The 24,751-nt window shown below is 37.3% G+C and overlaps 3 protein-coding genes across 8 annotated transcripts; 2 read left to right on the forward strand and 1 right to left on the reverse strand.

Moving 5' to 3' along the window:
• Positions 1 to 1,987: 1,987 nt before the first annotated feature.
• Positions 1,988 to 4,039, forward strand: LOC112291630 (calmodulin). 3 transcript variants are annotated; one of them, XM_024539316.3, is made up of 5 exons: positions 1,988 to 2,273; positions 2,545 to 2,634; positions 2,792 to 2,949; positions 3,175 to 3,255; positions 3,512 to 4,039. In XM_024539316.3, the coding sequence occupies exons 2-5, from the start codon at positions 2,559 to 2,561 to the stop codon at positions 3,644 to 3,646; spliced, it is 450 nt and encodes a 149-aa protein (XP_024395084.1). In that variant the 5' UTR covers positions 1,988 to 2,273; positions 2,545 to 2,558; the 3' UTR covers positions 3,647 to 4,039. The 3 variants fall into 3 exon arrangements, with proteins under 3 accessions (XP_024395084.1, XP_024395083.1, XP_024395085.1); XM_024539315.3 differs by having other exon boundaries at positions 1,988 to 2,139; XM_024539317.3 differs by having other exon boundaries at positions 1,988 to 2,059.
• Positions 4,040 to 6,944: 2,905 nt separating this feature from the next.
• LOC112291916 (large ribosomal subunit protein uL6) lies at positions 6,945 to 8,161 on the reverse strand. Its single transcript, XM_024539903.2, has 3 exons — positions 7,730 to 8,161; positions 7,353 to 7,475; positions 6,945 to 7,183 (listed from the first exon to the last, which is right to left on the reverse strand). Exons 1-3 carry the CDS (start codon positions 8,090 to 8,092, stop codon positions 7,100 to 7,102), a joined length of 570 nt encoding a protein of 189 aa, XP_024395671.1. The 5' UTR covers positions 8,093 to 8,161; the 3' UTR covers positions 6,945 to 7,099.
• A 2,852-nt stretch (positions 8,162 to 11,013) lies between these two features.
• On the forward strand, positions 11,014 to 17,495 carry LOC112291655 (uncharacterized). Of its 4 annotated transcripts, none has more exons than XM_024539396.3 (14): positions 11,014 to 11,551; positions 11,941 to 12,364; positions 12,551 to 12,625; positions 12,782 to 12,972; positions 13,337 to 13,463; positions 13,613 to 13,710; positions 13,943 to 14,056; positions 14,162 to 14,222; positions 14,401 to 14,550; positions 14,927 to 15,037; positions 15,253 to 15,420; positions 15,570 to 15,683; positions 15,763 to 15,819; positions 16,024 to 17,495. In XM_024539396.3, exons 2-14 carry the CDS (start codon positions 12,287 to 12,289, stop codon positions 17,305 to 17,307), a joined length of 2,628 nt encoding a protein of 875 aa, XP_024395164.1. In that variant the 5' UTR covers positions 11,014 to 11,551; positions 11,941 to 12,286; the 3' UTR covers positions 17,308 to 17,495. The 4 variants fall into 4 exon arrangements, with proteins under 4 accessions (XP_024395164.1, XP_090111830.1, XP_024395162.1 ...); XM_090255704.1 differs by having other exon boundaries at positions 15,253 to 15,330; XM_024539394.3 differs by having other exon boundaries at positions 11,015 to 11,551; positions 12,773 to 12,972.
• The last annotated feature ends 7,256 nt before the right edge of the window (positions 17,496 to 24,751 follow it).

The following is a 24,751-nucleotide window of genomic DNA, read 5'->3' on the forward strand; positions in this document are numbered from 1 at the left end:
GCTGATTGATGCTCACAGATTGGAATAATGTCTTCCACAAATGCTTCTTATTTAAAAAAAAAAAAAAAAAAAAAAAAAAAAAAACAACTCCAACATCACTGAAAACGAGCATGTAACTGCAGGCCAGCAAAGTCCAAAACGGTTGTGGATTCTGCATCATTTGGGGACTAGTTTGTTGGTCCTCTGCCTATTTTTGCAAAAGCACTGGTCATCAGCTACGGCTCAAGAATCTGAGAAGCCCGTCTGATTCATGAATGTGGATGTGATGGCATCGTGAGCTAGAATGCACAGTAAAAACGTGACAATACAGGCATTGAGCAGGGCATGCGACCATCACACACACACACACTGCGCGCCCCGGTGATTGCAGCGACCAGGTTTGGATTGTGATGAAGCGAAACACTGGGCACAAAGCCATGGCCAGATCTCATCACGATGTGTGCACTGCGGATTTTGGACGAGATTTTGAGAATTGCAGCACATGAACTAAGGTGTCGACTGGTGTGGAAAAGCACACTCCGCTGCACTGCGGTCACCCCTGGTCTGTATGTCTTATATGGTGGATCAATGTTTTCTGGGAGGAGGAGTTAGCAGTGGAACGCATCGATCCATCTCAATGCGTCACAGTCGATGCAGTTTCTCGAATATTTGTCGAATCGTGACGGCGACCCATTTCACCCCACTGTCGCACATGATCCACTTGCTGCGTTGACACCGGCGCTTGACGTCGTCAATTCAGTTTAGGGGTGAGATATCTATCCGTGTTGGCTTGTGCATGAGTTTCTGTAGTTTTCATGTGAAGGAACTTGTTTTGCTGCCGTCGGAAACATTCAACGATAAGGAAAACTTCAAGGTTGTATAAGTTTTCCACGCAACCACTGTTTGGACGAGAGGCCATGAAAACAAAAACAGAAACACGGAGTCTATCAACCTCTACAGAGACCCAATTCATGTAGACGCAATCAGATTCTCCCCACAAACTCAAGTTTCGACACGGATCTGCTCCTGAAAGTGAACACACAACAAAGAGTAGCATCATCACAAACTGGTGCTCGTGCGAGGCGCCACAGCGTATAGGAATCGATAGACCACTAGGAGTTATACACACGTTCAAGCTGCCGATCAAGATTCGAGGTCTGCATAGATCGAAGAATGAAGGTTTTGCAGGTCGCAGTCAAAGTTATTGTTCAGTGGGGTTCGATGAATCGTCGAATCTAGACCGATCGACTTGTAAGTAATTCTCGAGCTGCTTGATTGATTTTGTCCGTGCGACTATCCGATCGACGTAAGAGTCTCGGAGGATGTTGGTGATTCCTCGATCCGAGATTGGTCTGGATCGAAATTTTGCGTCAAGATCATGCAAGACGAAAGGCTCGAACAGATGTTAGCCAAAAGTACAAACACAAATAATTCACGGCTGTGTGGATCCAAGTCTTTGTTTTCCATTCAGTCTTAAATAGAAAGCATTTATGCACTTACAGCTTACTACTAAACAAACATTTAAAACCATCGTATGTACGAGCTTTAGACTTTCGAGAGGACACAAAATAATAGAGAGGCTAGGAAAAGATTTAGTGAATGAAAATACGTACATGTTCATGCTCATCGGCGTCGTGCTATGGATCATGCTTCGTCTCAGACCATGCATTTGCCCCGAACAGATCCTGGGACGGCGTGAAAGGATGAGCCAGTGATGGATGGAATAGTGGGCAAGCAGTAGGACTAAGCAGTAGGACTTCCCCCTTCCTCAGTCCGTCCCCTCCCCCACCCTGCCCCCGTCATTTCGATCTCACTGGCAGGGAGATCTTTTGGCAAGATTTGCCGTTTTCCTGGTACAGATCATCACAGGCTCACGGATGGATTTGTACAGTGGGGGGGAGGGGGGGGGGGGGTGGAAGCACTGCGCCAGTAGGTGGGAGAAGGGGAAGCAAGCCTTGGAATAAGGGTGTAGTAATTTGGCCGGAATAGCGTAAGCTATGGTGGGTCGCAGGCCATTGCTTGCTGTGACATAACCCGTGCAAAGACTGTCATGTAGTGGGATTGGCAGCAGAGCCATCAGGTAGTTCTCACGCGTGAATTGGAGCCGTGGCATCAAACCTCCCTCTCTCCTCATCTCCCTCTCTCTCGCTATCTCGCTCGGTGCGTGAGTGTTTCTGGGTGCCCATCTCATTTCTTCATAAAGTGGATCCTCCCAAGCCTCGTTTACTGTAGTGTTCACTTGGTTTTTTTTATAACTCTTGCTCTCCACTGGTGGGTGCGTAGTTGCCGCTGAGGTATAGTGGCTATTCCCAAATTTTTATCAGAGCACAAGGCCAAGGATGATCTTTGATATTATGGCTGGGTGTTCGCGGTGGCAAGTCTTTAGTGGATCGTTCGTTTGTTTCATGCATGTTTGGGGTGGTTTTTAGTCCTGAGTTGTTGGGATTTTGTGTTTGGAATAGTATTGTGCTGGGAGGTGTTTTGGAGGAAAAGAGAAGAGTGTGTCTGAGGAAGATGTTTTAATGATGGGGGGTTGTTTTTTTGGGTTGCCCTGAGATACTGCAGGAAGTCGAGAGATCATGGCGGAGCACTTGACTGAAGAACAGATTGCCGAGTTTAAGGAGGCGTTTAGCTTGTTTGACAAGGATGGCGACGGTAATGTGTCTGGAACATTAACGCCCCCCCGTTTTTCACCTTTCTGCTCTTGTTTTCAAACGTGCTCTTTCACATCGCAGAATTTTGCCCTGTCTCTGTGTGAGGAGCGTCATTGTAGTAAGTTTTTATCTGATTTGTGGGAACGATTCAATAACAGGTAGCATCACTACCAAGGAGCTGGGAACAGTGATGCGGTCGTTGGGTCAGAATCCCACCGAAGCTGAGCTACAGGACATGATCAACGAAGTTGATGCCGATGGCAATGGTACCATCGATTTCCCCGAGTTTTTGAACCTCATGGCCCGCAAAATGAAGGTACGTTCACATCAAAGTTGAAAGAGGATGTCTCCTGTCTACTCCCCAAGTGCACGTTCCTCCACGTGATCCATTATGAATCAATTGTTCATCACTTCAGCGCGTTTTGTTTTTGGGGAGGGTTCATATTTTTGACATTCTGGGCATATTTGGGAGAATTAGTCTTTGCAGACAGGTGGTGGACTGATACTTGAGAATGACTCTAACATATGTTTTTGGGAACAGGACACAGATTCCGAGGAGGAGTTGAAGGAGGCGTTTAAAGTGTTCGACAAGGACCAGAATGGCTTCATCTCCGCCGCAGAGGTTACTCTCCCAGTCATTGAGCCTACTACCCTATTTTGGTTATCATTTCTAGGCTCTTGGATTGCCCTATGTGAAATTGTGCAGTCACCTGTATAATTGTATGACCATCCCAATAAAATGCCTCAGATCGCATCATGTGAGAAAAGATATGCATAGACGTGTTGCACGTTTTATGAGCAGTAATTTGTCCCTGATACTGGATCGTATGCAGCATTGTTTTAAGCATCCATTTAATAGTAGAATCGTGTGAATACAGCTCCGGCACGTGATGACCAACCTGGGCGAGAAACTGACAGACGAAGAGGTTGATGAGATGATCCGCGAGGCTGATGTAGATGGTGATGGCCAGGTCAACTACGAGGAGTTTGTGAGGATGATGATGGCAAAATAGAGTACAGATAGTTGTCTATTATTTTCTCTTTTCCTTCTTTCTTCCCTCCTGCATCCCTTTACTCCTGACACTGAAGAAGTGAGGTTTTTCGGGGAAGCAAACTGCTGAACGGCAAGTACATCCTCTCCTCTAATTTGGACATGTCGGATTCGTCATTTGGCTGATGGTGCGGTGTAACCCAGCCCAATACAGCCATGCATCACTTGTACTGTTTCGTTTTTTTTCTTCCTGAATACTCTCGTTTCGGCATCTGCCTTTTGGCCTAGATCAAACCAGCAGGATTCCCTACCTAGTGGAGGCTAGCAGTTGGGCTGTAGCGGTGCCTTTGGCTAGTATGTTGCTTTACTATTTTATACATAATCACAGACCGGATTCAATTCCTTATCATGCTAACTTCCTTGGTGTTGGTGGATTGCTTCACATGTTGTTTCATTTCAACTATTTCTTGCGTTAGTTTCTGGCAATTTAGTTTCCAAATAACTTGATGGGACATCTTGAGATCTTTAGAAGATGTCCTTGCACCAAATAATATCGCAGGGCTGGATCTCATAATTCAGTTTTAGATCTCAAGAATAATCTTTTGTTCTCTGTTAATGTATTTCTACATAAATTCAAGGAATCTATGTCCATGCTACTCTCACTTTGCATTAAAGAGGATGGACTTAACATACAGATATATAATTACAGAAAATGTTGTGAATAAGATGAGGACCTGATATGCATATTACCATATTTTGTTCTTTAAAGAGGTAAATTCTTTGAAGTTGTTTCGAATGTACTTTGAAAGCAACTGGCTCTGAAGCTACACATTAGTCACTTTTGAATGATGAATTTCAAAATATTCCAAATATCTCAAAAGGTGTCAATCCAATAGAAAGAAATTGGAATAAGTCTATCTTGTAGAAAAATCTATTTAGATTCATTCTACTTTTCTAATGTTGCTTATTATATTCTTTATATATAGACAAAATACATTTGTGTTACAAAAAAAGTAAAAGCAAGTATACATTAGTAATAGCATCAATGACAAAAGTCTCTACAAATCAATAGGTATACAATGTATAAATTGTGCATCCAAGTGTACATCTTTAATTGTTTGATTATTGTCTCCCTTTATTCTTTTCTTTGTTCATTAAATTGAAAGGCTGTTAAAGTTCTTTCAAATTAATTGCATTACATGAATTGAGCGTTAATTGTACACCAGTTAACTGTTAAAAAGAAACTAAAACCAAAAAAATTAAGGTTCTTTAAAAATTTCTTATGGATCACTATTATTCAGTATAATTTGCTAAGTTAAGACAATAAATTTTTTTAAAAACTATCTGTATGTGGCATCTCAATCACTTTATTGTACAATTTATTATTTTTTTTTAATAATAGAATCATTCTAGTAAACTCCTCAGACATTTTACAAAAAAAATAAAAATTGGTTTGTTTTATATTTATGATAAAATCATTTAAATCATTCATGAATTCTAAAAAAGTTTTTAAAAAACTAATATATAAAGATATATTTTAAAACGTTCTACTAAATCAAAAAATATTGCTTGTAGTGTGCATAATATTGTAGAAATTAATTACATAATTTTAATTAGATACAAGTTTTTAAAATGATATAACAAAATATAATACCTAATTTGCTTGTATCCATACTTTTGTCTTATAAGTTGTTATTCCATTTTTTATAAATTGTATAGTTGGTGCATTTAAATCTCAAATAATTTTAAGGTGAACTTATCTCAAGCAAATATTAGATATTTGTGTGATTTTGTAAAATAAAAATTAATTTTTAAAAAGTAAAAAATAGCAATTTAATACTACATAATCTATACATAAGTTACAAAATTTTGAAAACTTTCATGTAAAAATTCAACTAAAGCATAAAATTTAGAGAGACATTGGATTACCAATTCACATTAAAATTATTTAGACATTGGAATTGGTGAACCAAGCCATAATAAAACCCTAAAGCCAAATATTGCAAGAATAATTTATATGTTGGTAATTTATTAATGCTTCTAGTAATATGAATTTGTAATGCTACACTATCACTACTAAGATACAATAAAAATATTTTAAATAAAAACCAAAGTTCTCATTTTAGCCAAGTCTAGTGTCATAATTGCTAACAGCTAATGTAAACAAATAAATAAATAAATAAATCTTATTTCATCCCATTCTTTTCTATGCATTTGCTTCAATAATTTTGAGAGTGATTTACTTTGTTTCTTATTTTCGAAGTGTTGATAATTCAGTGTCACTAACGCCCAATGAATCAGAAAGTGGTAATCTTTTAGGGACTTTTGCAGGACAGAAAGTATGGAAGTGTTTTCCAAGCATCTTGCCATGAAGAAAAGCACACAGAAAAAGGCAACACTTCTCTTTAGGGATGCTATTAAATTTGCATTAGCTTTGTTTTTTTGTCCTACTTGTTGCTTTGCCAGCTCATCAAAAGATGAGTCAGGCTTAAAGCGGTTTACTAGTTGTAGGATGTGGCGCGGGTTGTAGGTGAATTTTGTGGAATTTTCCTAATCAATACTTATCACGAAAATGTCTTTGAGCTACATTTCTCTGTAATTAATTCCACATTGCTTGCGTATGTGGTAATTAAATGCATCAGGTAATGGAGTTTATTCCTAAGGGTAGAATTTGGCTGAGATGAATCTATCTCTACGTATATTGATGTTACTGCATAGCCATATTACTTGTCATAAGTGTTGTTGGCATTTACTATGTGCAAACCGTGAATACTGAACTGAAAGAGAGAGTTGTGTCATTCTCGGAAAGTCAACGGAATTCTTTGTCAGGGAACAGTCTTAGCACTAAGAGAAGATTAAGTCTGAAATTCGACCTAGAAAGGGTTCTCTACAAACACTTGAACGAGCTGACTGCATATCACCAGCATTATCTGAAGGTTTGAGGGAGAAATGACTCGTCTAGCACACTTCGTAATTTCTTCGGGTGGGGACTCAATGCGAATGTTTCGAAGAAAAGCATTAATATGCACGAAGCATCCAATTCGGGCAGACTGAGGAAAAATGTATGTGTCAACACCTTCAACAGAGTTGGAAAGCTTAACAGTATACGAGTTCATTAACTAGGCATATCAAATGTTGTATTTTCAACTTTTAATTTGTAATAGTTTCAAATATAAATTCAGCATGGGAAATACCCCAAGTTTAAACATCGCATGAACATTCGAAGTCAGCCAAACCACGTTCAGGATCCCCTAAATATCTGCAAGAAGAATACTCTCTGGCGATCCAAGATCCTAGCACAGCCATCGCGAGCTCAAAAGTTGAGATAATGAACAGCCAATATCATTCAAATTATTCAATGCACCCAGTTCATTAACTAGACACATTAAAGGTACAAAATTGACTTGAAACCTCAAACTCCCGTAAAAGGGGTCCATTAAATAGAACTGGCAACAAAGTATGCAGGACCTCCCAGTTACTCTTCGACGATGGTGCCCTTGTCACTCACGTAGATACCATCCAAAAACTTTCGGATATCTTTCTTCTTAACGTGGCATTTCTGTACCCACCATAAAATACCCGGCTTCCCCATGTTAGTATCACGCACCCTACCAGTAACTAGGTAAAAACCATCATTAAATCACCAAAAACCACACGAAAAAAATCAAATAATGTCCCTGTTCAAGCTCCAATTCAACCATGTAACAGCATAGGAAATCGCGCCGTACCTGATTGATCAAAGCACACGACCGAGAGACAAGCTCGATGTCGTTACCTTCAAGCACAAGCTCGTCCTTCACCTTCTCGGAACGGGTGATGCTCACACCATTCAACATCTCAACCCTACGAACCTGCACTCGACAGCCAACGACCACTGCATTCAAAACCCTAACCCTCGAACTGGATGTGACAAAGCACTGCCAACACCCCCACCATTCACCACTGATGACTCGCATTCTACCACACCAAGGGGCTTAAAACAGCAAGACCACATAGCACCTACACAGCAACACAGTGAGGTAGGTTCCGCCCAAAACCCTAAAATAAACCTGCAGAAGGAGGCAAAAACCCTAAAGAGCGCAACATTCGAAACGCAGTGAGGTACCTTCTTCTCCCCCAAAAAGTTTCTGATCTCGATGCTGTCCTTGTCCCCGCCGAGGCTGGCGTTGATGGGAAAGTGAGCGTACACAAACCTCATCTTGTAGCGGTAACCCTTGGTGACACCCGTGATGAGGTTGTTCACGTGGCTCATGGCAGTGCGGATGGCGGCCATGGTCTTGCGGTTACCGAACCACGCATCGACCTTCAACTTGCGGCCGCCGTCCTGAAGTTGGAAGTCGAGATTCAAGTGCTTGAAGTTGCGGGTGAGCACGCCGCGGGGGCCCGTAACGCGCACCTGCTTGGCCTTGATTTCGACCTTGATCCCCTCGGGGAGATCCATGGTCTCGGATGCCAAGATGGTCTTCATGGCTGTGGCTGCACTGCTACTGCTGCGGCTGCCGCGGCGTAGATGCGAGGGGCAAGAGCTCCACAGAGAGAACACAGGAGAAAGGAGGAATTCGGCGCAGGCCCTTCGCTTCAAGCCCGCTCTCCGAAGAGCCCCCTCGGGTCATGGATGAATGACCCACGAACGTCGTTCGTCGTTGGAACCCAGTTTCTCATCCTTTTACTGATGAATAGAAGGCATGATCGAATTGTGTAATTGTTGGGCCTGGAAGTAATAATATTAATAATTATAATAGTAGCTTTACCGTGTTTTGCCCTAAAAAATGTAAGGAAATAAATTTGTGTATTACGTCTACCTCTCGTTCCAATGAACAACAAGAGAGCATAATGCCTTCTTGAATTGGTTCTTGTTTACTAATGTAGTTAAAAAAATTATTTTTGTGATTCAAATTATTTCTTTACATACATACAGATATATATATATATATATATATATACTAGAATTGGTGGCGGTGACATTGAAGATAATTTTTTTCCTCATGTGGTTGATCCTCAAGATTGCTTCAACTTACATGTTGTACCCAAAAAAATCTAAATTCAAAATTTTAAAAAAGCACAGGAGTATAAAATAAAAATATAGGAAATTAAGATTTAAAATATTATCAAATTTCCAATAATTAGGGCATGTCAATATTTTGTATGATTATCAAACTTATATGTTTAAAAGATTTACAAGTTATTTTAATTTTTCAGATGTTTCCTATTATCAAAAAAAAAAAACAAAAAAACAAAAAAACAAAAACAAAAACATCCTTATTTGATAAGATTGAAATACTTTGCATTGGGAATCTAAAGAAATCAGAAATTATAAATTTTAAAAAATATCACCAGAAGTGAACAGACAGCATTGTTAATGCAAACACAACAACTAACCAAATATTTGGTTTGCTAAATATCAAATTTAAAGTCCAGATTGCAATCATGTATATATATATATATATATATATACATAAATTGTCTCTAAAAATATAGATGGCATAAGTCACTTAGGAAATAGTTTATCTAATGATATGCTTTTTACGAAAAATTCATTATCACAAGCATGTCATTTTTAAAGAACTGAAAATTGGCTCTAAAAAGGTTTTTATAAAAGCATTCTAATTTCCTAATTGTAAATAAAGGACACTAAAGTGATTGTTGCTTGAACAATTTATACATTTAAAACAAACTAAGACATCAAAAATTTATATCTTTAATTTAAGAATATAAGCAAACAACAAACAAATGTCAAAAATAATTTAAGTTATATAAGTTAAAAGCTTTATAAAATATACATATAGTGGTACCTCACATATTTAATAATCTGGGTAGATGAAAATTTTATGTATTTTTTGAGGTATTATTATTTATGTGGGATGATGTAATTTTACAATTTGGCATTGGTTTCGTCTTGCCAATTTGTCCTGTTCTTGCCTCCCTCATTGCTTTTGTCATAACTTAGAGAATTATAAAAGCAATGAAGGTTAAAAAATATGAGAGAGAATGTGACATGGTTTGGTTCTATAGTAGAGCCAAACCATGATGGGCCAAAAGAAGGACACAAATGTGGACATAACAAATATCAATTTAAGTCAAAAAGAGAGGTTCTAATCAAAGAAACATAAGATAAGAATTCAAAGCATGTTATTTTTTTGGTTTCACATGTATGTGTGTGCAAATTGAGATAAAATTGATACAAATGCATATTGGATGAGACGTGCATGAGATGAAATATCTCTAGAGACAATATCAAATTGTTGACATAAGTAAGTAATATGAGAGTGGCAAATTGGATAACAATATGGAAATTGTGGAACATAATATTAAACTAACAATAAGATGATTGAACATCAAGAAGCTATGGATAGAATTTTTTCTAAACCCCCATACAAAAACAGTATAATATGCCAAACTTTTGACAATCTCCATACTTTTGTTGATGCCAATATGGCCAAAATTGACAATGATTTGCAAAATTATATGGCCAAATAGTTATATATGACTATTTTAACAAACCATGGTAAATAATAATTTTTTAGCTTTTGGTTTCTTTCTAATACTATTCTTACAATTCCAAAATCTATCAATTTAATACAAGTATATTATTTTATATTATTTTATATATTTTTTTTTCCATAATTTTGAGTAATACAATTTTTATCCTCAAATCACACTACACAATTTTCATATTATGCAAAGTTACATTCTTATTAGACTTTAATTCATAACATCAATAAAAATAAAAATAGTTTTTCTTTTTTCAATATGTAGTCTAAACTTATTTGCATCCTTTCCATTATCAAGGACAACTCTCCATTTGTGGCATCCTCTATGTGTGTTTCATTGTCTTTAATAACAATATTATTAATTGCTACAAAGTAGAATTATTATTGCTTGTAAATTGATTTTCAACTATAATAAGAAATTCTCATATAATCTATATTTTTATTTGAAGGTCAATTTCTACTTCTTTTTATTTTGATTTGGTTTTTGTTCCAAGTTATGTGGTGTAACAATTATTTCTTTAGCCCAATAGTAACATCCACAATTCTTCTATTTCTTTATTAGTTTCTTAGATTAAATAATGAAGAAAAAAAATCATAAGATTTTATGGATCTTTAATTAAATATTTATATGTAGATTTAATAAAGAAGTTGTAACAATTTCTGTTACGTTCTTGTAATCAAATACCCGCAGGCGGAGGCGCGAGAACACGGCGATGCGGGATGCGCACCTGCAGGCATCCATCGAGTGCAATGCAGCCACAACCCACTACAGCATCAATCCATCGGGCGAATTGAAGCAGGACCCATTCCGACGAATTGGGCAAAAAGTGCTGGATTTCGACGTTGACGCGACGTCGGTGGAGTGGGGGGGGGGTGGTTGAGTGTCGGCGACGTTTTAGGTGCTGCGGATGTGGGTGGTGGGTGTACAAGGTCCGCGGGGATCATGCCCTCGCTTTGGCATCGACAACGTCAGTTACAGCAGATCCCGGAGCTGGGTTTTCCTCCTGAATTGCATGGGACGCTTGCAGGGTGGGGCTAATTTCCTGTGGTTGGGGGATGCCTGGTGCTCTGATGTTTGTTGCAACAGGGTTTGGGCCGTACAGTGTGAATGCACTCCAGTTGCGCTTTTGCTGTTTGAATTCGACGGTAGAATTTTTGTTTGCAGAAGCAGGTAGATGGTTGACGTGGATTTCTCGCTGCTGTCGGCTAAGGGTGACGGCTGGAGTCCTTCGTGGAGGATTTGCAGAGGGGGTCGTAGGTGTGGTCTGTCCGTTGCTGGCGCGTAGACTGAAAATCTGGAGGTTGATTGGAGAATGTTGAAGTAGCCAGTAGAAAGTGGAGCGAAGGGGAGATTTAGGCTTTGGCTGGAGTGCGTGGATGCTGGGGTTTCATGGTATTTCCGCATTTCAGGGGGTGCACTTCATGTAAACTTGAATGTAAGAGAACTACACATTTTACTCATGCGTGCTATCAGTAGGCCTCGACGTTTGCTGATAGAGATGCAGACACAATTCATAGGGTACTGGGCATTGTACTTGCAAATTACTTCGAAATACTCGACGTTTGAACTTTCCGAATTTACATGGAAGCTAATATGGCGGTGTAGAGCGTAGATTTTTTTCGTAGGATCACAGAAAATTGGTTGTAATTGTAGAGCTCCAACTCTCTGAGCAATTTCTGGCAGATGGGATATTTTCTCTTCGACGTGGATAAGTTTCCACGAATTTGTTAACATGGGAAAGTTGAGTATTTTCTTAACATTTCTTTGCAAATGCGTCTTGTTAGTAAATCCTCAGAATCTCATGAATTTCGTTTATTTGTGCAGCGTTTCATCGAATCAAACATGGATTTTATCTACCGTACCATGAAATTGTAAGAGGTCATGAAACAAATTATTTAGTATCTAGCTAATGCGAATGGCACCGAGACTACAGATCTGGGCTTACGTTGCTATGTAGTTGGTTGAGGGCATTCGATTACAAGCTGAGTAGAAAGTACAGTGGGGAGTTCGATAATTTGAATATAGGAAAAAATGAGCTCTAAGCTGCTGGGGAGAGAGTAGTCTAGATGTTGCCTAACAAACAGTGCTGCTAAGGTTTTTCGAGATACTCTGCTCATTGAAAGAACCCCATTGAGAGTTGGAAAGGTTAAATGAGGGAACTTGGCTCGTGATGGCGAGTCTGGTTTCTTTGCAACTCATGCGCGTTGCAGGCGCGGGCGATTACCATGCTAGTGCTTGTTCCATCTCTGTAAGTATAAGGTTATGGCCAGTACTATGAGAATGTGAACTATTTGAGTCTTTGAAAATTAATCTATGCACGGACGGAGGTCATTTATGGTTATTTATTTACTTATTTGATGCCAGCAATGTTGCAGTTGAAACACTACGTCGTGTGTGCTGTGTGTTAACTGAAAGTCCCTCATTTCTATGACAGATACGATGCTCGAAAGCGGTAATTAGTAGCCGTCTCTTTCAGGGATCTGGGTTAAGAATTACGTCATATCCTGGGGTATGTTTTATGTTAATATTCATTGAAATAATAACATGTTGGAATCTATCCATCTGCTATTGCCCTTCATTGTGGTGTGCCATCATGAGGCAATGCTTCTTGCTGCCCAAAGGTTCTTTACGATGTGCCATTGACTATTGGATATAGTGGTTACAGGAGGGCAGCCTTCAGGGAGGAGGGACATTATGTTGTCCATTATGGAGTCACCTTTTAATCTCAAAGACCAATTTACGTGTGCTATCTACTCGTGCGCCAATCAGGGCCTTTTCTATTGGGTCTATTCCTGTGGAGGACATCAAGCAAATAGCTATACTGTTTGTTAATATCAGTGCTTTTATTCTTAAAAGGTAGCATCTCTCTCATGCCTATGGTTTGCAAACCCATTTGTTTGCTGTATTTTTTTGCAAACCTTTGTATTGCCAGCACAGTGATATCATTCATGTATGCTATTGATGTTAACCACTCCATGGCTGTAGTGTAGTAAGCATTAACCTTGCAATAGGACGTTTTAAGGAGGATAAAGAGTGTCTATATTAATGGTTGTGGAAGATTGTACCAATGGTACTCTAAGTGTCTTTGCGAAACCTTACGGGGGTACCTGAGAACTGTGTTAGAAATCAACAATGCAATTAAACACTGCCACTTGGTTTTGATCGTGGGTGTCCTTTTAGTTTTTTCCTCATGATCGTGGTGATGCATGGTTTGTTTCAGGACAACCGATGTTTTGCGGCTTTGTCCACCCTTGGTAGCTCAGGTTACCCCCGCCGTGGCACTTGTTGCGTACTCAATTTGGGGACTGGGACCAACGACTAGATTGTTACGTAAAAACGTCTTCGAGGTATTCTTCATGTCCTTGGAACTCCGTTTGTGGTATGAGTTTTTATGTGCTGACCTTTGACTGCATGTTGTAAATTCCTAGTCTTGAACTTCTTTGTTGTGTTTACCAATGACGGTCTTACAGATCAAATTAATGTTACTGATGCGCAGAGAAATGATAAGAAGTGGGATGAGAGCCGAACTCACAATATTTTGTCTTCTTACATGCGACCCATACTTCTGTGGATTGGAATCATTCTTATTTGCCGGTACTGTTGTAGCACGTATTTAGGCACAATATTGGTTTAATGATTAGATTTCAGTGTAATTTTGTGCATTTTATGCTCATTTAAATAGTTGATTTGCAATGTTAGCAGGACTTGGGAAGGCTCTGAAAGACCTAATTTGATCCACTACAGACCTGATTCTGCAATGACTATGGCTGCAAATGTTGTGCTTTAGTGGAACTTACTTACTCTTTTATCATCGAATTTGCTACAGAGCATTTGATCCAGTGGTATTGGCCACGGAGGCGAGTCAAGCAATTAAACAGCGCTTTGTCAACTTTATCCGTTCACTTTCAACAGTTCTGGCTTTTGCCTTCTGCACTGCCAGGTAGGGGCATCTATCTGAAAGTAGGTCTTGTCCCACTGCCTGTTATCACTTTTGGTTGGATGTTATGATGGGCTCTTCTGACTCATGTTTGCTTGTCTATTTCAGTCTAATAAAACAGGTACAAAGATTTATGATGGAAAATCAAGATGCAGAAGAATCACGTAATGTAAGACCTATTAGAATGGTTTCCGCGTCTCTCTCTTTCTTTTCCCTATTTATGCAGTGTGTTTGTATTACAAGTGGTCATAGGCAGTATCCTCCGCTCTTTTCGAACTCGTAATTGCCATTCTAGAACCTTTGCAGGATGTGGCCTTTGGATTTATTTTTGTTCATTCCGTCTGCAGGTCGGTGTGCAATTCATTGGCAACACTGTATACACTGCTGTTTGGGTTGCTGCAGTGTGCCTTTTTATGGAGTTGTTGGGATTCTCGACGCAAAAATGGATCACAGCTGGAGGATTTGGAACTGTGCTCATCACACTTGCAGGCCGTGAGGTAATCTCCAATCCTTCTTACTGAGACTTGCAACGGATCACGTATCACCTTTATTGAGTAAAAAATCTGAGAAAAGCAAAACTGACAGTCTGTGTTTGTAATTGTTTTGAATGGATGCTTAAGGGAATAGGCTAACAGTCGCCGTGAACCATCGTGAGATGATACAGCAATACATTAGAGTTATACATTTCCTTATTCTCTAAAAAGTTACTGTAGGAATTGAGATGTTTCCCGTCAGAATCAAAATTCCCTAGACCTTCATCTTACTTCTGAAGCGTGGTATGGAGAGATTTTGATGCCTGGGTAACTTACGAGGTCTGTTATCAAAGTACTGTTCCTTCGAGAATAAATTATTTCTTCATTGTGTGTATTGCAGATATTCACAAACTTCTTGTCTAGTATCATGATACATGCTACTAGACCATTTGTCGAAAATGAATGGATACAGACGAAGATCGAAGGTCAGGAGGTGTCTGGTACTGTTGAGGTTAGGCTTTGACCTCTTGTGCCTCCATCAGTATGGAGCTTATGTTGAAGTTTAATTCTTAGAAATTTGTTTGTCAAAGTGCTGAAAGGAATATAGTACTCGAAAATATTACTTCAGACGTAAGGTGCTCCGAAGTTTCTCTGTGTTAGTGATCTGACACTAACAGTGTATTTTGTACTGCGATCTACTGAGACTCGGTGTTGAAATTTGCACAGTATGTTGGTTGGTGGTCTCCGACTGTGATTAGAGGAGATGATCGTGAAGCTGTTCACATTCCAAACCACAAGTTCAGTGTAAGTGTAGTCCGTAATTTGAGTCAAAAAACTCACTGGCGTATCAAAATGCATCTGGGAATCAGCCATCTCGACGTCAGCAAGTTGGCAGTAAGACTCATGCTCATATCGGTCAAGTAGTCGATAATGTTGTTTAGCTTCGAGATGTTTTGTGTCCGACTGTTTACATGACTTACTAAGTACTAAAATGGACACAAATTATTCCAATACATCATAATATATGGAGACTTGCTTTGCAGCCTATTGTGACAGACATGCGGAAAGTTTTGGCAAAGCATCCTCAAGTAGAGCAACATCGTTTACATCGCCGTGTCTTTTTTGATCAAATCGATCCTGAGAACCAAGCTCTGATGGTTAGTATTTTCTTCTCAAGCACATCACCAATTTGTCTCGTGTTAAGTGCTAGAAATGATGCAAGTGTCATGTGTGCAGATCTTGGTGTCCTGCTTCGTGAAAACTTCTCATTTCGAAGAATACTTGCGGGTTAAGGTCAGTTACGAATTCATCCTTTTGTAGAAGGTTAAAATCAATTGTGGAAAGACGCTTATCTTATCAGCTTCCTTAGTTAAATGCATTCTAAGATTATCTTCTATTACCTCAAATTTTTGGATGTTTGTCGATTAGTGACCATCTCACGCACTTCGAGTAATTTTTTTTTGATTCTCAAGATACGTGGTGTCGTGACGCTTGCAGGAGGTAATAATCTTAGATTTGTTGAAGGTTATCGGTCATCACAGTGCACGACTTGCAACTCCAATTCGTTCAGTGCAGCGTGTTATTGATGAAAGCGAGGCAAGAAGTTCTCCATTCCGTGACATGCGAAATACCAACCAAAATCAGCGGCGGCCTTTTCTGCTTGTGAATCCTCAAGCTGCATCAAGCGATGACGACGAAGGCGACAGCGATAGTTCAGATGATGTTTTAGAGAACACATCACGGATCTCCAGGGCCACTAAAATAGTGCGAAACAAAGATAGTGCAGATAGTGGAAGCGAAAGCGAAAGTGATGAACCAGTGGAGGACCAGAGCGTTTCAAAAACCGCCAGCGACATCAAGGAGTTGAAGGCAAATGCACCCGTAATTGATGAAAATGTTAATTCTAGTTCACCACGAATTCCAGTCGCCTCACAACATAATGTCAAGGGGCCAAATTCGGATGAGTCCCACCCTCAGGAGTCGGCCTCGACAGAGGATACCGAACCTGATGTTAACGAGACTCTTATGGATAGAATCTATGCAGGGACAGAGGAAACATTGGTTAGGTCTCATACAGACACAAGCTTACCACAGAAACAGAACGTGAATGCCAAGTCTTCCGTGGAACAGGCAGTTGCTGCGAGTGCTGCTCTCGTAAGGGAACGTGTTGTAGAAATGCCTGAGGAGAAGGTGCCACATCTGTACTCCAACAATGTTGGTCTTGATGATGTTAAGGATGGAGCTGTTGTGACTACGTCGCCAACAAGGAGTGATGACCATGCCAATGACGCTAAAACCACGGCTCCTTCTGTCAAGATCAACCTCAATGTTCACAGCGACCTGACTGATGACCCATGGAGACAGCCTCCTACTTCACAATTAAATGAAAGCAACCACACGAGCAGTATAGCCAATGACGAGATATGGCCATCAGATTCTGAAGACCAACGAAGGCAGGCCTCCGCTATGGAAGTTGGTAAGAAGGGTGAATCATTAACAAACAGTGATGATCTGTGGAAACAGCCATCAACTTCTCAAATGCATCTTCCACCGAAGGTGCAACCCAGTCGAGCGACTTTGGATCCTAATGTAGTACCTGGAGTTTCCATTAAGAGTCCGAAGCATACTATTTCTTCGGACGAAGACATTACAAACCTAGATGATTTACAGACACTAGTTACTTTGGGAAAACCCAAAAGTAGTCATGAGCAACGAGAGAGTTCCAACCATGGTGTTGCGAAAGGGGGAGTGTCAAGTGATGTAAGGGACAAGGAAAGGTAATAAGTAACCTTTCCTTGGCCCTTCCCTTCTTCTGATTTGGTCTGATGCGAGGGTCTCCTTGCAATGCTCGGCGATTTGCTGCATGAACATACCGATTATGCTTGTTTTCTTGTCAGCCTCCCTTGTAGAGTTTTATTTTGTTCGAGGCTGACGTCTGTATTTCACAAGAAGTCCATTCCATTTCATCACCTTGAAATTGTATCGTTTTATCATGGCTCAAGGTGTGTGAGGACGTTGATTGTTAGGAAGCCCAAGGACTTTTGAATATACACGAATGCAAAGTTAAATATGGCTGCAAACTCCTGCGGTTTCACTAGGGGTATATGCTAGCACTACAAAAGCTTGTAGGAGAGGATGTAACCTGACTCTGTATTGATACCCTCGATCTCTGTTTCTTTCTGTTTTTCACGATATCCGTGACTGATTGACAGAAGATCAACTTTCAATCGGAAAATTTTAGAGCTAGGACTGCACAAAATCCAGTGATCTAAACCTGCGTATGTATGCAGCAACATTAAAGGAGTTGCAGTCCAGCTATCTAAAGAGTTCAACTCTTGTTTCTGTGGCGGTAGCAGTTTGTGATTAATTAGCCAAGCGAAATGGACGTTTAGTATAGAATACGGTGCAGAAATAGCAGTCTGTCTTTCCAGGTAGGATCAGCAATTATTCAGGGGCCATGAAAGAGACTTCGAAGTCGAATGGCAGGCATGTAATTGAAGCGGTAATTCAAGGTGCCGGCGATACTGGCACAAAATTTTCTTGTGTTGTCTGTCAGACAACATGGCAATTTTTTTTTTTTTTTTTTTTTTTTTGTTTTGTTTGTTTGTTTGTTTGTTTGTACACAAATAGAGTTTACTTCTCTATTGCAGGTAAGATAAGTTACATAGCTCCAACCAGATCCTGTCAGGGGTAGAGTGATCTACTAATTACTAAGATTTAATCTACTATTTAAGTATAACAACTTCCATTCTGGCCTATTGTTCTGCCACGTCATCAATATATTGTTTGTGCACCGTTTCTGACAAAACTGTTTAATGAGTTCAATACAATGGCTCTATGCCATATCATCTATATAAGTCTTACTTCCTTCCGCTCCCTCTCGGCATCCCATATTTTAACTCATTTTAATTTGAAATCATCCAAAAGAATACCTCTCTATTTTTGGATTAATACATTAGGAACTAAGTGGTGTTTCTTCAGCAAGAAACAATTCAATTGCATGGAATATTTTCATGAGTAGAACCTCCTTGGGCCATTGGAAGAGTCTAAGGTTCCACACAAATCAATTAATTCTACCATAGTAAAGGTGTATAGCCTCCTTTTTTGGTCTTTTGTATACTGTTATTACTCGGATTTATTTGAAACCTCTTATGATGTGCCTCCCTCTAAATTTGTGGACCTTATTTTCTTGGTTCTGGGCGTGCCTCCCTTTAAGTGTAGTTTTACATAGGCTAGTAAGCCTCCCTTCAGGCTTGTAAATTTTGACTATTATAGGGATCTAAAATTCTGAAGAAAGAATGTTAGCTTTGTATTCTTCAGAGATTTGCCATAATATGGTCAATATGAAAGTATCATCACTTGAGAATAGACCTACCCATTCACCTTCACATAATTTTTTTGATAGGATTGAAGTGATTTGGTTTTTTTGATGGATGACCTTTATAATTAATGCTTTTTATTCTCCCTCCTCATTTGGCATTAATCCAAAATGATCTTTAATTTCCTCAAAATTCAAAAAATTTCCATTTGTCCATAAATCTCTACAATTTTTTAATTCCATTTTGTATAGTTCTATTGTTCTTATCTTTGAAAAGTCAGGCTCAATACATCTTATAATTGGATTATATTAGATGCTACAATTGATTTATTCCTCTTGGAAATTTGAAAGGAGATATGTTAGTTCAAGAATGATATTTTCCATGCCATCACAATCCTATTCTATACCATAGACCCTTTTTGGCTTTGATGTTTTGTTTTGGTAAAATATTCATAGTTTTGTTGCCATCTCCCTCTTATATGAGGTTGGGATGAATTGAGATGACATTGCAACATCATGTATAAATTGAAGTCTGATGGTTTTAAAGCTTTCACGATCTATTTGACTAATAAGGCTATTACTGTATCAACTTGGTTGATTAGATTAATACCTTTTTTATTTAATGGTTGATAACATTGTAACCACGCCACTTTAATTTAAGTTCTTTGTGTCATCTCTCTTACTAGGTAATTCCTTAGAAATGCTTTTATCTTTGCTATGTCCTTCTTTGCACCACCCTATAGAGAAATAAAATAAAACATTATTGATGATAAAACTAAGTTGATAATTACTCTCGTGCTAGTAGTATTAACTATTGCTGAGCATCAATGGCTTAGTTTTTATTTTTATTTTTATTTTATTATTATAAAAAAAATAATTTTTTCATATTTAATAATAGTCTAAATGGTGCTCCTAGTAGCTTGGTTACTTCATTGTCTTTTGCCCATGAAATATCCAATGCACTAGTCTATTGTGGTCAAATATGAATAATGTTATTCTTCCAATGTTCACTTGATTTATTCTAATTTATAATCAAGTATGATCCTAAATAAAAGATTTCAAGTATATAAATGATATGTTGAATATATATATATATATATATATATATATTTTTGTAATAGATTTAAAGATATATCATTAGCATGTTGTGCCATGATTTATTGTTGATTAATAATGGATAATTATATATCTTTTGTAAGCTCAATATTAACTTCCTTCATCACCACTGTATTGAGTACTTCCACCACCATGAAGAATAGATACAAGGCAAGTGAACAACCTTACTTCATTCTTCTTTCAATCTTAAAAGAATAAGAAATGGACCCATTAATTTTCACACATGCTTTTGTATCAATGAATAAAAATTTAATCATATGAATAAATTCTCTAGGTAAATCCATTGCTTCTATTGTATATAATAGAAACTCTCATCCTACCATTCATATTTTTTTGAGAAGTCAAGTTTAAAAAAAAAGATTAATTAACTTGATTTCTTTATCTATGCCATCATTTCATGTATCAATAATAGGTTATCTACTATATATCTATTAGATAAAAAGGCTGATTGATCTATACTTATAATATTCATAAGTACTAATTGGAGTCAAAGTTACATAGTCTTGGTATAAATTTTATAAACCACATTGAATAAAGTTATAGGTCTTTAGTTTGATAGATCATGCATTATGCCTCTTTTATGTAGTAATGCAATTAATCTTTGGATCATTCTTAGAAGGAATTATTTTTTTTACATATTTTTATTCTAACATAATTAAGATTTTTAGTTCTAAGATATTCTAGAATTATTTATAGAATTTTAGGATTATCTCATTTAGACTTGGTGATTTTCCTCTATTCAAATCTTTCATAACCATTGTGAGTTTGGCTAGAAAGAGGGACTTACTTAATCTTGTTTTCTCCTATGTCTTTAATCTATTATAAATGCCTAATAAAACTTGAACTTCAGCCCTTTTTGCTACAATTAAGGCTAAGAAAGCTCCATAGAGCTTGTTGTAAAATTGTTGGCATATGTAGGTCAATATGTCCACATGATTGTGGCACTATCTACTTTCATCCACTAATTTTGTTATGCTTGAGGTTTTTGACCTTTCATTGTAAGCCTAAAAATATTTCTATGTATCCTAGTTGGAGGCTTTCTGCCATTTCATCGTAGTTTGGATATCTTGATTTGTAATTATTTTTTTTCAACTTACTAGACTTAGTCTATATAATAAGCAAGTTTTGCTCAGCAAGTTGTATTGCTAAAGCTATCATGTAGGTCAGCAACAACTTTGCCTATCTGAATATATATATAGTATCTTTGTTCTTATTTTCTTTTAATGTACATTGCATACTAAAGGTGTAATAAAATCTTACACATTTCCAAAGCTTATTAAACAACAAGAAAGATTGATTTGCACTCCATATTGCTTGCACATATTGTTCTACCTCTAGCTCTAATAAGTATGTCAAATTCATAATCTATATTGATTTCTTCTTGTCTTTGGATTGTAGCTTTATTTGTCACCAAATTATTAAGTGATCCAAGTAAAAATTATCTCCATGAATCATATAGTCTACATTGATTGTAGTCATCTTTGGAATTATAAAGACATAAGTTTCATATAATTTTACCAATTTTTGTAATCTATCTCATTACTTGTTGTTCCAATTGAAGTAGAGTATGTATAAAGCCAAAAAGGTATTTGTCACTTACAATACAGCTATCAATGAATTGAATAGTCTTTTTTCTACCTCAAATATCTTAGAGTCTTAGATATTTTTTACAAAATTTTAATAACTTATAAGAATCTATTTATAATCTATGACAAGTGTGTCTAATAATTTATACCACAATTTGGTGCTCTTCCATATAATATGTGGGATATATATATATATATATATTCAAAATCAGAATGTCATTTCTATCATCTCTATGAATACAAATCTACTAGGCCATTCTCAAATAGGCATGCTTTGTTGACTTTACAAGATATATCATGCTTGATAAAATCCACATGTCTACTTTGCGACTACATTTAGCATCATCATTGATACTATGAATGTAAGCTATATGACCACCTAGCCAAAGAAGCTTGCCCTAAATCATAATTAATTTCTAATCATATTTAATTTAGCACATTGTAATTTAATTTTTTATATACATAAATTTTTAATTTTGAATAGATACCTTTGAAAATAGTTATAAACTATTCTAATTTTCACCAAGTTATTTAGTCCTTACACATTTATGTTAAGACTATAATTTTCATATTTTGTTATGGAAAAAAGTAAATATTGACTATCCATCTTGTTGTACTAAGTCTCTTTTGTCTCAAGTCATTAGTATCAATCTAATCTTGGTATTATCTTATGTGGTTCTCTATTTAGATCATATCAATCTATCTCTCAAGTCGAGCAAAGAAATCCATGACTTGAACATAAACCTTCATATCTTTTTGAGGCAATACAAATAGAGATAGCCTTATATTGATTTCTCTTCTCATATTCCCTAGTTGGGATCTATTGACTATGTTTTGAATGTGGTTCAAGGTGGCCTTAGAAGATTTCCTATTTTTTCTTGTCTTTGTTTCTATTCTTTTTTGGCCAATCAAAGACTGGCATTTTAAAACTAGATGTATTATTGTTAGATAGTACTGGCACCTAATAGGTTGGTTAATGTAATATATTTGTAAGTGAATTGCAAAGCCATTGACCAGATTCTCAAGTATAATAGTAAGGTCATAGGCAGTACTTGTGATGATTGCAATACAATTTTTTTGATTAGTATGATGCATATTTTTATAATTCTTGTCCAAGAGGGAGTCAAACCATTGCATTATATCATATGTACTATTCAAAAACTTGTCTGCAATTGTCTTAAGTATAACTCAAGTTGACATTTTCATATCAACTGGTTTGCTTGAATTAAAACATAGAATTGTCAAGGACATGAGTCTCAAAGAAAGAGAATCCTCAATACACTCTTCTATCACTGAAGAGAACTAGAAAGTCACTCAAAAGGTAATGTAATATTAACTAAAATAGCTATTGTCAAAAATAAGAAGATTAGAAAATCTGGAAACAAGACTAAGACTACAAAAGCGTTGACAAGAGTAAAGAAGGCTTCATTCTTGCCTCTATATATACTATCTAACTAAGAGCTACGTGGCGATGTCCTATAGGACCTCCAACATGTATTGACTTTGCTAGCCACAAGTCTTATCTTGCAAGGCAAGTTATCTATATATGCACTACATAGTTGACTTGTTTGACAAGTTATTATATGGAGATAACTTGTTTTATAAGCTACCAATACATGGTTAGCTTTTTGGCCAAGTTTCTAACCTATAAACACATCTAAAGTCAAAACCGCGTCTATGAAGCTTTTAGAAAGCTTTTCTAGAAGACTTTATGAAATTATTCTATATTTATCTACTTCTACTTAATCATATAAGTAACTATTGAAGTAAATGTATATGTCCATGACATTATCCCCCCTTCTAAGGACAAGTTCCACGAGGAGCAGTCTTCATATGTTGAGGAAGTTCAAGATGCAACGAATTGTATTTGCTATATATTCGGATCCTTGCTCTCTTCGAAGATGGTTGATAGGTCCCCTCAACCATCTATAGTGTCTCATACTAGGGCAAAAAGTCCACCCTCTTATTTGGTCATTGTTGAATCCTTCGTAATTTCCTTCAAATAAAACATTTAGAACATCGTCAAGAGTTGTTCCTACTTCTAATAAAATCACTAAACATGGTGAGTCTCTTCCAAGGTCATGTTATCAAACACGCTACATCTTGCGATCTATTTGAGGAAAGATATATTGTTCTTGAGGATCTTCATCTCAATTCTGTCTAAAAGGTTGTGACAATCGTAATGTCTTATCTGGTAAGTCTGCAAATGAAAGCTCTTGAGTTGAATTTGCTGGTTGTTAGTGCTTCATCTCATCACAAATACACAGAAGCTACAATGAAAGATAGAAAGTAGAATGTTATTTTTCTTTGATCTTGTTTCTTTTATAACAAAGATTTGTTATTCTTCATCTTGATTTTGGTGGATGTCGTTGATGAAAGACTTCAACTTTCTTTGCTATATTTATAAGATTCTTTGATGGCTCCCATGTGCATTCATTAATATCATATCCATGCCAATGAATAAGATATTTCAATCTATTTCGGTGCCACTTTGAGTCTAAGACTTCTTCCACCTCAAACTCTTGGTTATTATCCACTTCTATAAGAGGAGGTGGCATTTGTCTTCTTTCTAAGATATTTATTGTCTTATATGGCTCTAGAAGAGACATATGAAATACAAGGTGGATCTTCATAGACTCTGGTAGATATAATCGATAGGCAAAAAGATTGATTTGTTTACAAATAGGAAAAGATCACAGCCTATGATAATTCTAATTTATCACAAAGACAAGTAGTCTTGATATTATGATGAAGTAACCATATCTTATCACTTGTATTATATTGTGGTTGCTCCTTATAATAGGCATCTACATTAGTCTTTTGGCATTCTTGAACTTCCTGTAATTATATCTTCATTGTTGTATGTAGCTCTGACAAGTGATTTGCTAATCTTTCGCCACAGGATTATCCAATTTTAAAAAGTCAAAAGTATCAAGACGTGGATGATAACCATAATTAGCAAAGAAAGATGTTTGTTGAGTGGAAAAATGTACTAAATTATTATATGCAAACTCTGCCAATGGTAAAAGAGTTGTCCAATCATCTTGATGATAGTTCATGATACATCTCAAATATTGTTCTAGAACTTGATTTATCTTTTCTGTTTGTCTATCAATTTGAGGATGAAAAGGTGAAGAAAGCTTTATATCCACCTTTAAAATCTTGAATAGGATTCTTAAGAATCTTAATACAAATTGAGTCCCTC

The sequence above is a fragment of the Physcomitrium patens genome, chromosome 14 (assembly GCF_059467195.1).
Source record: "Physcomitrium patens ecotype Gransden chromosome 14, ASM5946719v1, whole genome shotgun sequence".
Classification (NCBI taxonomy): Eukaryota; Viridiplantae; Streptophyta; class Bryopsida; order Funariales; family Funariaceae; genus Physcomitrium; species Physcomitrium patens.